Source organism: Peromyscus californicus, unplaced genomic scaffold, assembly GCF_007827085.1.
Source record: "Peromyscus californicus insignis strain IS unplaced genomic scaffold, ASM782708v3 Scaffold_5__1_contigs__length_169319896, whole genome shotgun sequence".
Taxonomy (NCBI): domain Eukaryota; kingdom Metazoa; phylum Chordata; class Mammalia; order Rodentia; family Cricetidae; genus Peromyscus; species Peromyscus californicus.
The window spans coordinates 87,691,346-87,706,285 of NW_026294573.1; the positions used below are offsets into that span (position 1 = coordinate 87,691,346).

The 14,940-nt window shown below is 43.9% G+C and overlaps 1 protein-coding gene across 1 annotated transcript; it reads left to right on the plus strand.

Annotated features, from left to right (window-relative positions):
• The first annotated feature begins 295 nt into the window (after positions 1-295).
• LOC128097258 (major urinary protein 4-like) lies at positions 296-4,815 on the plus strand. Its single transcript, XM_052717631.1, has 7 exons — positions 296-425; positions 775-911; positions 1,916-1,989; positions 2,697-2,807; positions 3,164-3,265; positions 3,393-3,479; positions 4,655-4,815. Exons 1-7 carry the CDS (start codon positions 318-320, stop codon positions 4,735-4,737), a joined length of 702 nt encoding a protein of 233 aa, XP_052573591.1. The 5' UTR covers positions 296-317; the 3' UTR covers positions 4,738-4,815.
• The last annotated feature ends 10,125 nt before the right edge of the window (positions 4,816-14,940 follow it).

The window sequence follows — 14,940 nt, forward strand, 5'->3', positions numbered from 1 at the left end:
GGCAGGTTCCATTGGCAGCTCTCTAGGGCATCCACTATTTTCCTGAGAATTTCTTTTGAGAAATATAAGGTTACTAAATCAATCATTAGGAGATCAGTCTGCCAAGTCTGAGAAGGGCAGGAGCAGTCCATGGCCTCACATCAGTAACTGAGAAAACACTCTACAGAGGGTGAGGGAAGGCAGAGAAGATCCAAAAAAAGAAACAAAAACAAAAATCCACTGAACTCAGAAAGTATATAAGGCATTGGGGAGTGGAGGGCAGTCACCATCGGGAAAGACTCAGTCCTGACGAAGAGACGATTCTGTTCCCCACCGAAATGAAGCTGCTGTTGATGCTGCTGCTGCTGGCTTTGGAGCTGACTCTAGTCTGTGTCCACGCAGAAGGAGAAACCAGTCCCATGGGAAAGAACTTTAATCCAAAAAAGGTAGACTCGTGGGGAACAGTGACTTCTGACTCGGTGGGTGCTTCAGGGAACTCTGAAGTCAAGTGGGCCCTTTGAGGGGAACGGTGCAGCTCCTCAATTTATTAGACAAATGACTGGCTTCAGACCCTGAAGTGAGACCCTGAGTTATATGCTATCCATATCTAACAATGCCTGGGGTCCGTCACACACACAGTGAGACAGAGACAGGAGGTTAAGTATTATGCCGACTGATGTGAGATCAAATCCCGTGGATGCTCACGCCCTGGCCCACAGGCCACGGTTAGAGTAGAAACATGTCCATGTGCTGTCCCTGCCCTTCCTGCCTTAACGACCTGCTTATCTATTACAGATTGAGGGGAAATGGTATTCCATTGGCTTGGCCTCTGACAAAAGAGAAATGATAGAAGAAGATGGCAGCATGAGAGTTTTTGTGGAGGACATCCATGTCTTCGGGAACTCTTCCTTAGCTTTTAAATTCCATACTAAGTAAGTGTGGTGTCCTTAGCTGAGAAAGAGGAAATGGATGCCTGGCATGGTCTCTCACACACACACACAAAAAATGTATATATATATACAGAGAAGCATATGCCTCTCACAGGATGTACATGTATACATACACACACATTTGTATGTGTACATATATATATTTACATATTTACACATATACATATGCTCCCATAGCATGTATTTGTACAATCACACACACAAATATATACACAGAGAAACATACACCCCTCACAGCATGTACATGTATATATACATGTATGCACACACACACACATGTATATATATATATATATGGAAACATATGCCCCTCATAGCATGTACATGTACACACACACACACACACACACACACACACACACACACTGAGCCTGTATCCAAAACTAGAGTCCCCCATCTGACACTAAACCAAAATTTCATAACCAGGGCTTTTACAAAAGTCAGAGACAAAAGTTGGTGACAGCAATAAATTCCCTGGGAGTGGGGTAAGTAAAGGTCAGAGATATTTCTGAAACCATAATTAATGAGATGGGATAGCACAGCTTTAAAGTATATGATCTTGAGTTAAATTCTTCTTAATAGTTGTTAGTCAAAAATATCTGCCTCTTCAACTCATATTCTCCTGCAGTAAAGGTGAGTAATAATTTTCCTCTGTGGGTTTGGGGGACACATCGGGAAACATTCGCAAAGCACTAATTTGATGCGTGGTTGACGTCTGGCTGATAATCTGCATAAGTGGCAGTGAAGCTGGGAAGAAGTCACATTGTAACAGTGATGCGAAGTGATTGTCATTCTTTCTTTAAATGGTAGGCAAGTGGGATTACTAAAGTATAAGATGTAAGTGAAATAACACAAATAAAAGTCTTTTGTTAATTTTACAAAATATTCGAATGTTAAATGGAATCAGAACCTGGAGATAGGGTGGAGCAGACTGAGAAAGCCAGCCCTATCAATATCCTTAAGCACCAGCTCACCTTGTTTTACAGAATAAATGGAGAGTGCACCGGGCTGTATTTAGTTTGTGATGAAACAGAAAAGGATGGTGAATATTTTGTTGAATGTAAGTATAGAAAGAATCTATGTATCTATCCATAAGGAATTTAGTAAACCCTAATATCTTTATCGTGTGTGTGTGTGTGTGTGTGTGTGTGTGTGTGTGTGTGTGTGTGTGTGTGTATTCTCAAGTGCTCACACATTGCTGGGGATTGAACTCAGGGCCTTGTACATACTAGTCAGCTTCTCTACTTCTGAACCACATCCAAACCCTCCTCAGAATCTCAGTTGCTTCCTGATCATTGTTTACTTAGCTAATTCAACCGGGGTATCTATAGCTAGCATCCTGCAACAGGCAGGTGGAACCAGATGGCTTCTCATCTCCTGCCATCTGTCTGATTCTGCCCCAGTGACCGCCACCCGTGCGCATTGCATAGGACGCAGCAGCAGGTACTTGACACAGCGAGCTTATGAAAGACAGAGACCTGTCACTGGAAGCTGCTGAGGGAGGTAGACAGGCCGCAGAGAGGACAGCAGAGGGTGAGCAGCTGCTGGGGCTAACTGTTCACTAGAGCTTGATCTGTCAGTGTCCTTCTCCTAGAAGTTACTTCATGAAGTCCAAAGAGGGACAGGTGGAAAGCATCAGACATATTCACCTATATCTTCCAGAACATGCATTTTAATTTGTTTATATGCGGGGAAGAACAGGTAAAAGGATCCCATTGTTTCCTGAGGACCAAAGAATGTCTGAGCTGTGTTTCATTTCTTCCACAGATGATGGATACAATAAATTTACTATTCTTGGTACAGACTATGATGGTTATATTATATTTCATCTCAGAAATGTCAACAATGGGGAAACATTCCAGCTGATGGAGCTCTATGGTAGAGTATTTCACACAGACACTGATCTTGGGCTGGGCAAAGGAAAAGAAAGACACCGTAGCTCTGACGTGGTCTTTCCAGCCTGGCCCTGAACTGCCTCTTTCTTACCTCCTCAAGACAGATGCTCACCTCTGTCATCCCTCAGGCTCAGTGGTGGGAGGACTCTGAAGTCTCTCAGTGCTCCAGGAAAGATACTCTATGGATGTCAAATTCAGGACAGGTCATATCCATGCCTGTCAATCACGTTGTCAATCATTTTCTCATCCTTCTGGAGGAGCCCTGTCCCATCATTCAGCTCAGTGAATGTGGTCAATACACAAGATGCAGTCATTACTGTCACCCTTATTTTTTCACAGGCCGGAAACAAGACTTGAGTTCCAAAATCAAGGAAAAGTTTGTGGAGCTCTGCAAGAAGCATGGCATTGTTGAGGAAAACATATTGGACCTAACTGAGGCCGGTAAGTCAGAACTCATCTATTTTTCTCCTCCTGAATGTTATATCCTTGAAGGGACAAACCCAAGGGATAGTCAACCAAACATGTGTTGCAGTTGGAGAAACATCTGGTTTCTCTTGGGGAAATAAAGTGGACCTGGTACCTGAACGTGTTCTTGTTCCCACCCTGCAGATCGCTGTCTCCAGGCCCGAGATGGAGGAAAGGCCTGAGTTTCCGGGTAGGTAATCTCCAGTGAGAGCGAAGAGGGTGTTGGCAGGGACTAGTCCCTTGCAAAAGCATTAGTATTGTGCCCCCAAATTACAATAAAAATAATTTGATAAGGAACTTTTGAGGAGAGCTTGAAATTTGGCTTCAAATTATCTGATTTGTGATTTAGTCTTACCATGAGCTTTTAAGTAAGTGACCCAAGCAATTAAGCAAGAAAACAAGGACATGTACTTTACATAGTTGCTGTACGGTTGTGAAAAAAGGGCTCAGCAATGCATTCAGTGTCATTAAGAATGTGAATATAGATGCTCGTCAGTGTCTGTGGTCTACCTCCCTCCCATTCCTGAGATAATGTCTTCCTTTGAATCTGTACAGCCTTGGCTTCCTACCTGGGAATGGAACTGCCTGATCTGCACTTCCCCAGTCTGGAGAGCACACTGAGTTCCCTCATCTGTCCTCTTTCCCACTTATTCCAAGACTTCTCTCTAATAACATGTGGAAGTCCTTAAAAGTAGCCAAGGCTTTTATCATTATTCCTCAATTTACTGAAAATTCTTCAGAGCTTTGTAGTAAATGTTTCTCTGTTCCACCAGCCAGCTCCCAAATAATGACATTGAGACTTATTATTAATTATGAAATCTTGGCCTATAGCTTAGGCTTGTTCCTAACCAGCTCTTATAACTTAATTTAACTCATTTATATTAAATCTACATTCACATAGTGTTACATCTCTTCCATCCTGCACCTCCTATTTCCTCTCCATGTCCTCTGGCTGGAGACTGCTGCTTCTTCTTCCCAGGATTCTCTCTCTCTCTCTGCCTGGTAATCTCACTTAAATCTCCTGCCTTGTTACTGGCCATTCATCTCTTTATTAAACCAATCACAATGACATATCTTCACACAGTATACAAATATCCCACAACAGAGCTTCTTATGCCAAATACAATGGGAACAAACCTCAGATCTTTCATTACTTCCTTTTATTTTTCATAAGGCATCAATGAGGAAAAAGTCATTTATTCTATGCCTTTCATTCTGGTATTCTGATAAGTACCATCAGTTAGAAGGCATGGGAAGGTCTGTTTCTTCACCCTTTGCTCTATGTGATAGAATGGCTCTATGTCCTGCAGTCAACCCAAGCAGTGCTTAATGACTTTCTGTATTCTTTCTTCTTGGCTTACTCAGTGTCGAGTGGGGACTCCTCACCTGGACCTCAGCATCATCCCTCCCCGTCCACACACCGTCCTGTGACAAGTTCTGTGATCTGATTCCCATCGCTGACACCCAGGAAAGCTTAGTCCCTGCATCCCCAGAATCTTCCCTGATTACCTAGGAGGACTCATGGAGAATCAAAGGCTTTCTTTTAAATTTCTCTTTGCTACACCCACAACTCTCCATGGATGTCCTCCTCCTCTCCCTGTTCAATAAATAATTACCCTTGCAGTTACGTATATGTCTCTGTGTCCAAGAAAATGTAGGATTGTCAGTGAGTGAATGAGGGGACCTCCTGGATCCTGTACCAAGATCCTTCCTCATGTTGCAGAATCTAACCTGACTTTCAGGATTTTACTTCCTTTGCAATAATCTCAGGCCCAGTGAGTGCTGCCTGCTCTTCGGGTCTCCTGTTTCAGTGGCCTCATAAGGACCATAGGAACACAGATGTGCTGCACACTTTCCATCCATAGAGTCTCATAAATTCCATAGGAACACAGACGTGCTGCACATTTTCCATCCATAGAGTCTCATAAATTCCATAGGAACACAGACGTCTGCACACTTTCCATCCATAGAGTCTCTTTTGCAACAGAGCATGGAGAGACACATCCTTCTGAGGTTATGCCTGCTCAACATGGACATGACCCATGGGAAAAAGAATGGTTTGGTCACTAGAGGCACAAAGGCTAAATCAAAAAGGCCCCCTACCTCCCCATAGCCTGCTCTGACCCCTAGATCAAGAGATTAAGTTAGGTTCAAGCTCATGGCTCCTGATCAAGTTCTTGGTGTGCTTTGATAAAATATGGTAAAACACTATTGAGAAAACCAAACAATTACGCTGGAACCCCCCTCACTCCTCCCACACCACCGCCCTGATGGACTCTTACTATGTTTCTAGACTGGCCTGAAATTCCTGAGTCCAAGTCATTCTCCAGCCACAGGCTCCTAAGGGGCTGCAACTACATCCATTTACTGCCATGCCCAGCTTTTCATTTTTAATCTTGACATATAAGAGACAAAAATATCTGTTCACAACCTAAGCCATCCTCGAGAATACTTAGAAAATAACAGTTGTACTCCTGACTTTCTTGATGATAGGAAATGGTTTGACCATGGCACCATGAGACAAGATACAACAATCCACAGAAAGGCCTTTGGCTGTTCCCAGGTCAAGATGGCAGCCCACAACATCTCATGGGACATAAATAACCTCATAAAACAGCAATATTAAGCAAGACCATCCTGAGATCGAAAAGACAAGATCATTTGCCATCTATAAACATGGTCAGTTCTCTGGCTAAAATGAGTGACAGCTCTTCTCTACCAATTACAGAGTAAGCTTGGCATTTGTCTCCACTTGCTATGAATGGGATTCATTGGGCTCTCTAATCACTGAGTTGTCGCTGTTCCCCAGTTGTACCTAACCTAGATCTTCCTTAGACATCCCCAAATCCTATAGCGGGTTCCTTGTTTTATTCCTCTTTGTCTTGTGTGTGTTTGTGTGTGTGCATGCATGTATATATGTGCATGTGTGTGTAAACCCAGAGGTTGGTGTCCAGTGTCTTCCTCTCTCACTTCCCCACCTTGTCTCTTTCACTGAACAAAACCTTATGAATGTGACTAGACTGACTGACTCCAAACCCGCAGGACCTCCTGCCTCTACTTCCCCAGTACGGGATTACAGGTGCACACCACTAGACTTGGATTCTTCCATGGTTGCTGGGAATGCACACTAGGTCCTCAGACTTTCAGGGAAAGCACCTTACAGACTGAGGCAGCTCCCCCAGCCCGGCTTCTTTCTGAGATGCCCCTGACTCCGCCTAAAACAACCTTCCCAATTTCAGTATAGTCTAGCACACCAGACCTTATTTTACTTACAAGTATGCTCCTAGTGTTCTTAGCCAGGTGATATTAAAATGTTGAGACAAAACATAGGTTACTCCATGACTTGGAAACCCCAGTCCAAACCATGAATGCAATGCTTGGTTTGGTGCTGTGCACTTAACAGGGGACAGAACCAAGAAGTCTTCAAACTCTAGTCCAAGCCATCTGAAGAAGATGTCATTGCTCCAAGTCTCTTGGGACAACAGATTTAATGGAGAGGGAAAGGCCCAGTTTCAAACCTTTCATTATTTAGATAGGCCACTCTAAAAAGGCCCTAGGGTGGGGAAGATGGCTCAGTTGGTAAAGAGCTTGCTTTGCAGTGTGAGGACCTGCGTTTGATCCCCAGAACCCACATAAAAGAGTTGAGCTTGGTGGAGCACAGTGGCACATGCTTGTAATCCCAGCACTGGGGAGGTGGAGACATGTGGATCCGGCCGGCCCAGCCTCTAACTCAGACTGCTGGGCTCCAGGCAAACAACGGAACTGCTCTCCAAATACAGTGGACAGTCTATGGCATACAACACTCAAGGTTGACCTCCAGCCTCCACACACACGTGCACACATGCAAACCTGCACCAGTGCACACACACATACATAAACACCCACCCACATGTACACACACACACACACACACACACACACACACACACAGGCCCAAAAATTATCCAATATGGCTCAGTGAAGATGTAATTAATTTCTCTCTCCATATATTCATTTAGGAACCTATATTATATCTGTGTTATATCTCTATATTATCCCCATGTGACAAGTCCTCGACCATATGGTACATGATAAGAGGAGAGACTGGGTGACACCTGTCTTCTGTTCATGCTGCTCTGATTCTGAAACCAGGAGGTTCTGCCTCATGTGTTATCCTCCATGGCCAATTCCCACTTCCTGTTTGCTCAGATTCAGAGAGATTATCTTGAGGATTAAAGAGTCACGCATTTCGTCAAAGGCCAAGCATGAATTTCTTTTGGCAGCACAAAATCTTCGAAAACATAGAGGGTGTTTATTGTGTGTAGCAAGAATCTTAGAGAGACTTATTAATAAAATCAAACCTGGGGCCAGTTATTGGGGTGAAATGCTGGATGGTCAGAGAGACAGAACAAGCCACAGCTAACTTCACCTGGCCAACTTTTCAGCTGGTCTTGTTTCCTCAGACTGGAAGTCTCTGTGTCCTCATATCCGAATGGCTCTCAGCTGAACTGTGCTGCTCAAAAGCCTGAATGCTTAACCAGCCAAAAGCTTAACCAGCCAAATGCTTCTAGTTTCTGGTCCTCACGCCTTATATACCTTTCTGCTTTCTACCACCACTCCCTGGGATTAAAGGCGTGTGTCACCGTGCCTGGCCATTTCCAAAGTGGCCTTGAACTCACAGAGATTCAGAGGGATTTCTACCTCTGGAGTGCTAGGATTAAAGGTGTGAGTGTCACCATTTTCTAGCCTTTGTATCTAGTGGCTGTTCTGTCTCTGACCCCAGATAAGTTTATTAGGGTGCACAACATTTTAGGGAACACAATACCACCACAATTGTGTTTGCCTCTCAACCTCTCCATGTTTAGATACCCTATGTAGACAGAGATTTAAGACTGGAAACTCTTGGAATTTTCTAGATTGGCTTCTAGGACCTGCCTACCACCTTCCTGTCCCTTAATTTGATGGTGGCCATTTGGAAGTCATCTAAAACAACAGACTTGAGTGGAATGTGCTGTGGATATCATTCTGTATAAATAAAACACTGATTGGCTAGTGGCCAGGCAAGAAGTATAGGCAGGACAAGGAGAGAGGAGAATTCTGGGAAGCGGAAGGCTGAGGGAGACACTGCCAGCCACCGCCATGACTAGCAGCATGTGAAGATGCCAGTAAGCCATCAGCCACGTGGCAAGGTATAGATTTATAGAAATGGATTAATTTAAGCTATAAAAACAGTTAGTAAGAAGCCTGGTACGGCCATACAGTTTGTAACCAATATAAGTCTCTGTGTTTACTTGGGTGGGTCTGAGCTGCTGTGGGACTGGCGGGTGACAGAGATTTGTCCTGACTGTGGGCCAGGCAGGAAAACTCCAGCTACAGGAATGGCTCTTTAACTCATTCCCCAGCAGTCCTCCAAGCTCTCAGCAGCTGTCTTACCTGCCATTGAGACTAGACTCTCACTTCACGGACATCGTCTACACTGCTTCAATTCAGGATGCAGGAGCATGGAGCGAGGCTGCAGTCAAGGGAGGCCTGACTTAGTGATGCTCACTTCCTGTGAGCTGACGCAGGAAAAGAAGCTGTACTGTGTTGACATTCTACGAGGCTGATTAACTGATTAAGACGTCAATGATTGTAGAGAGTTGGAATGTTGTAGGTTCAGAGCTAAATTGTCTTGGCTATCATTAGTCCCCTAAATCCTTCATTTCCTGCCTCTATGTGTGACCCTAATATCCTTGTGACTTTTAGATAAATTAGGCTAATAATATTTTCAGCATCTGAGGCCATAACAGAGATTCCCCCAATCTGATGTGACCCCCACCTACCTGATGTTCCCACCAATGCATTTTTTAAGTATCTTGATTTATGCTTTTCTTTGCTATGTTACTATGAAGACACATAAAACTGTTGCCACGTTGGAATATAGTATTTGTGTAGCCTAAATCCTGGGACATAGTCACTCATACTTGACACTAGAATAATCTCTCTCTCTCTCTCTCTCTCTCTCTCTCTCTCTCTCTCTCTCTCTCTCTCTCTCTCACACACACACACACACACACACACACACACACACACACACACACAGATTTATTGTTGGGGGAGGGGTGCATCCCATGGGGGGTGGAAAGGCCAGAGGACACCTTTTGGGACTTCATCCTCTCCTTCCACTGTGTTGGATCCAGGGATTGGATTCAGGTTATCAGTTGTTGTGAAATAATCTTTTTGTACACTGTGAAGATGTGTTTTTACATAAGGTACCTTCTGATTGGTTTAATAAAGAGCTGAATGGCCAATAGCTAGGCAGGAGAGGATAGGTGGGACTTCTGGGGAGAGAGAGGAACTTGGGGAGAATCTGAGGCACTTAGGATTAAGCCAGTAAGACATGGAGGGAGTCAGATGTACAGTATGCAGGGGAGGTAAGAAGCCACATGGCAGAATGTAAATTAATATAAATGGGTTAGTTTAAGTAATAACAGCTAGTTGAGAACAAGCCTAAGCTAAGGCCAAGCTTTCATAATAATAAGTCTCTGTGTCGCTGTTTGGGAACTGGCAGTACAAAAGAAGTCTGACTACAATCAGTCTTGGAAGTCAGCTTCTTTGCCTGCTGGACTATTTGGCCAGCTTCAGAATAATGTTGTGGAATATTACTTTAACTAGGCAAAGGTATGTTACATTTGTTTGTGTTGTGGAATATTGCTTTAACTATGTAAAGGTGTGTTACATTTGTTTATGCTGCATTTGTTAAATGATGTAAAGAGGTGTTGCATTTGTTTATACTGCATTTGCTTAGTTATGTAAAGATGTGTTGCATTTGTTTATGTTGCATTTGTTTAGTTATGTAAAGATGTGTTGCATTTGTTTATGTTGCATTTGTTTAGTTATGTAAAGATGTGTTGCATTTCTTTCACCTTGCCTGCCTAAGGCACCTGATTGGTCTACTAAAAGTCTGAACGACCAATAGCTAGCACAGGGAAAGGCAGAGCTAGGGGCAGAGAGGATAAGTAAGAGGAGAGAAAAGAGAAGAGAATGAGGGAGAAAGAAAGGGAGGAGCCTGGGGCCAGCCAGACATGGAGTAGGACACACAGAATGGAAGAAAGGTAAAAAGCTCTGAGGCAAAACATAGATGAAGACAACCAGGTTAAATTAAGTTATAAGAGCCAGTGGGACAAGCATAAGCCAAGGTCGAGCATTCGTAGCTAATATTAAGTCTCTGTGTCATGATTTGAGAGCTGGCTGGTGGCCCAAAGAAAGCCTGCTGCAGAATAAACTCTCTTTTATTCTGTTGGAGGGAAGAGCTGTGTTTTTACACCAGCACTCACTTCCCACGTGGCAGGCTGCAGCCCATATGCCCGGCTTGGTAGGTCTTGCTGAAAACAGCAATCACCAGCGTAACACTTGAATGATTTTTTATCGCTTTTTGCCACCATGTAATTAAAGGCTCCAGCTTTCCAGGCTGTTGGATCTGAATTCTTGATCCCAATACTGATCTTCTGGCCAGTTTAAGTTCTAGGAATTGTTTCAGCTGGTGCGTCTACACCACATCACCGGTCCTCTAATCTTTGGCTAACAGAACTCACAACAAACTAGATGCTACATTCACAAAGAAAGCTCTAGATCAGCAGATGGCCTCTGAAACATGCATGCCGCCGGGCGGTGGTGGCTCATGCCTTTAAATCCCAGCACACGGGAGGCAGAGGCAGGCAGATCTCTGTGAGTTCAAGGCTAACCTGGTCTACTTAGTGAGTTCCAGAACAGGCTCCAAAGCTATACAGAGAAACTCTGTCTCAAAAAAAACCAGAAAAAAGGAGGAGGAGGAGGAGGAGGAGGAGGAGGAGGAGGAGGAGGAGGAGGAGAAGAAGAAGAAGAAGAAGAAGAAGAAGAAGAAGATAAAAGCCTTGAGATGTTTATTAGCTGATTTAAGATAGCAAGAACACAACTCTCAACCTAAGTTGGGGTAAACTCCCTTCATATTCCCCCAGCCTTTCCTGATAATGTAAAGTATACTTGTTCCTTGGATTTGCCTTGAACATTCCTATGACTCTGAGACATCAGGACTTTGTAAACTCATTGCTTTTTCATCAGCACATAATAATTCCCCTCCTGGCTTCAAATAGTAATTTCTTTCTTTGGGAACTACACTCTTCTGTGACCATGATGCTTCAAGGAAGCAGACGATTACATCTTATTTTAGTTAAGAAGACAGGATTCGGATCTGACTGCAACATCAATGCCACCAACATACTGATTCAATGACAGATTTCACCATCACTCACCAAAATGTGTATCTTCTTTAATGAATTGAAAGGGAATACTCTGGATCTTTGTTAGCCTCATCTCTCTAAGAAAACAGCTCATTGAGTGGTCTGTGTAGAATGATCACACCTGTAATATTTGCATACCGTGCAGGGGATGCAGAATGTTGTTTATGAATACTGTGTGTATAACACAATGTGATGCAGGCTGCCTGAGGATCTTGTTAGACTGGAACTCTAATTCAGGAGGTCAGGGGTAGGATTTGAAGCTCTGCTTTCTGAACAAATGATTAGGCAATTAAATGATTAAAATGATTGGATAGACACCTACTAGCTCTCCACAGAATTAACGCTTTGGAAGCAAATGAAGGAAATGAGTGAGGCCAGGGATACAATCCATACCAGGTATTTTTCTACTGGTGATTTTTAGGAGGAGGTAATGGATAAGAGGACTAGGAAGACAGGATAAAGCGTCCAGAGACATTGCTTGTAGATGTTAGATGTGTGGGTGGCTGATAACTTCAGGTATTATATAACTTCAGACATAGTGCTAAAGTGTTTGCTGCACTGGGATCCCCAGGACCCAGAGGAAGCCAGCCAGGTCTCTGGTACTAGCACTGGGGAGGGAGAGAAAGAAGGATCACTAGTGCCTGGTAAATCAAGAGTCAGTCAGCAAACTCCAGGTTGAGAGAAACCCTACCACAAAAGGGTGGGGGAGAAAAAAGAACAAAATGTGGCGGAGTAATGACTAGTGGGTAAAATGCTTGTTGTGTAAGCAGAAGGACCTGAGTTTGGATCACCAGCATCCTCTTAAAAGCTGGGTGTAGCCGGGTGGTGGTGGCGCACGCCTTTAATCCCAGCACTCGGGAGGCAGAGGCAGGTGGATCTCTGTGAGTTCGAGGCCAGCCTGGTCTCCAAAGCGAGTTCCAGGAAAGGCGCAAAGCTACACAGAGAAACCCTGTCTCGAAAAAACCAAAAAAAAAAAAAAAAAAAAAAAAAAAAAAAAAAAAAGCTGGGTGTAGCAGTGTGTGCCTGTAACCTCAGCGATGGAGGACAGAGACAGGTGGATCCCAGGGACCAACTGGCCAGCCATTCTCGTCGGAACTGGTAAGCTCCAGGTTCAGTGAGAGACCTTACTTCAAATACTAAGATGGAGATTGACAGAGGAAGGTGCCTAACATTGACCTCTGACCTCCAAATGTGCATGTACACCTGCACGTGTACACGTACACACACACACACACACACACCACGAACACGCATCATTTTGGGAGGTTTCAGTTCAAGATTCGTTGGCCCCAATGCGCTGTGCCCGTAATGCGTAGCCATCAGGGGAGAAGCGTGACTTGACAAAACCATCCACCTCATAACCAGGGGAAAAACACAGATGAAGAGAAAAGAGCTGGGTTCCCCAGGTCCCCTTCAGAGGTGGACCCCAGTATCCTGAAGACCTCCAACTAGGGACCGCCTCCAGCAAGTTCCAGTGCCTCCTGATCGCTCCATGGACTGGGAACCAAGCTGTTAACACACAGGCCATTGAGGGAACATTCCAGACACAACCTGTAACAGCGATTTATTTTCTGCTTCCTAGTTTGGGGTTTTGTTTTGTTTTGTTTTTGTCAGTTTCTGAATTTCATTTTTAAAAAGACAGGCGGGGGGGGGGGGCGGGCAAGTAAGGAAAGAAAAATTAAAACCAAGAACAGAGTTACCTGGTGATGGTGGCGCACACCTTTAATCCCAGCAAAGGCACGTGGATCTCTGTGAGTTCAAGGCCAGCCTGGTTTACAGAGTGGGTTCCAGGCTACATGAAGAAATCCTCTCTTTAAAAAAAAAAAAAAAAAAAAGGTCTCCAAGCTGCATTCCTTTTTCAGGGCTCTAGTCCTTTTAGGGTTTCTACAGGGGGAACATTTGCTGGCTCATGGCCCCTTTCTCCATCTTCAGAGCCAGAAGTGTCATGCCAACTCTATCTGGAATGATGATCTCTCTGCTTCTCCCAGCAGCTACAAGGGACCGCAGATTTCCGCAGTCACTCATCTCTCTGTTAAGTCAAGTTTCCCCACTATTTTCTAGAAAGTAATGTTTTTCTCTCTCCCCCCACACCCCCTTCCTATACTGAAGAGGAACAAATAAACCACACTGGTAATACTGCAGACCCGTTCAGGTCTAGATAAAGACCATACTTTTAATATACATTGATGAAAGCAAATGAAAGACCTGATAATTCATCCTGTGGGATGCTTAGAAAGTCCTTGCCTCAGTAATAAGGAAATGTTAATCCTACATTCAATGATGTTCTTATCCCACCTAGTAAATATTAAAATCAAGATCCAATAAAATAAAATTGTTTGTAAGTAATGAAATTCTCAGAGCAAGGTTCAAGAACACTACTAGACATATAAATGAGACACCACGGGTTTTGACATTTAATTAAAAAATATTAACCCACCCACAGAGAGAGAGGAAACTGCGGTCTCCATGAGAGGACGAAGCAGTGGAAACTGATGCTTTGTCAGCATCGAGACATTAAATTACCCACCAACTTCTTATGAAAACTACCATGTGCCCGCTGATGATTCTGGAGTCCACCAGGCAGAAAGGAAACAATCCCAAATGAAACAGGAGTCTGTACTCCAGGTTGGCCAGGAAACGTGCCAACCACAGGCGAGTGTCTTCCTTTTACCTCCGATCTTAAAAGACATCGACTGTTTGAACAACACGGTACTGACATATTGTGTCGTTCTAATATGTAGAGGAAAATGTGTGATAAAAAGAGAATGAAGGACGAGAGGGAAGACTAGAGCCACACTGTTTAAAGTTCTTCTTCTAAGGATGGTTGCTATAACAGCCCTTAAAGATGGGCTGCAAGAAGTTATGAATGTACTCCAACCATCCAGTAACCATTCAGATGACAGAATAAAGACGTCTACTAATAAGTCAACAAGGAAGATGACTTCATCAATTAAAGTAAGATTTTCACGTAGGGTGATGCTTGCCTGTAACTCCAGAACATGGGAAATTGAGGCAGAAGGATCAAAAATTAGAGGCCAGGCTGGACTACAACATGAGTTTAAGACAAGCCTAAACTGTGCAATGAGTTCCAGGCAAACTGAGGCTGTCTAGTGAGACCTCCCCTTTCTCTAAAAAATAAGAGAGACTGGGAGGAGAGAGAAAGGGCGTAGAGAGGGAAAGAGAAAAGGGAGACAGATAGAAAACAAGCAAGATAACGTCTGAATGGTTTCTAGCTGCTGCCCAGGAGCATTCCCAGAACATCAACCACATGCCCACAAGCCCTCCATCCCTGCCGGACCTCAGAGCTGCACTGAATCTGGATCTTCAGAATGCCTTTGACTGTTGCCAGCTAGAATTTGACATAAGGAAATATGAGCAAATATGATTTGTCAAAGTCAGTTTCCTCCAGAAAGC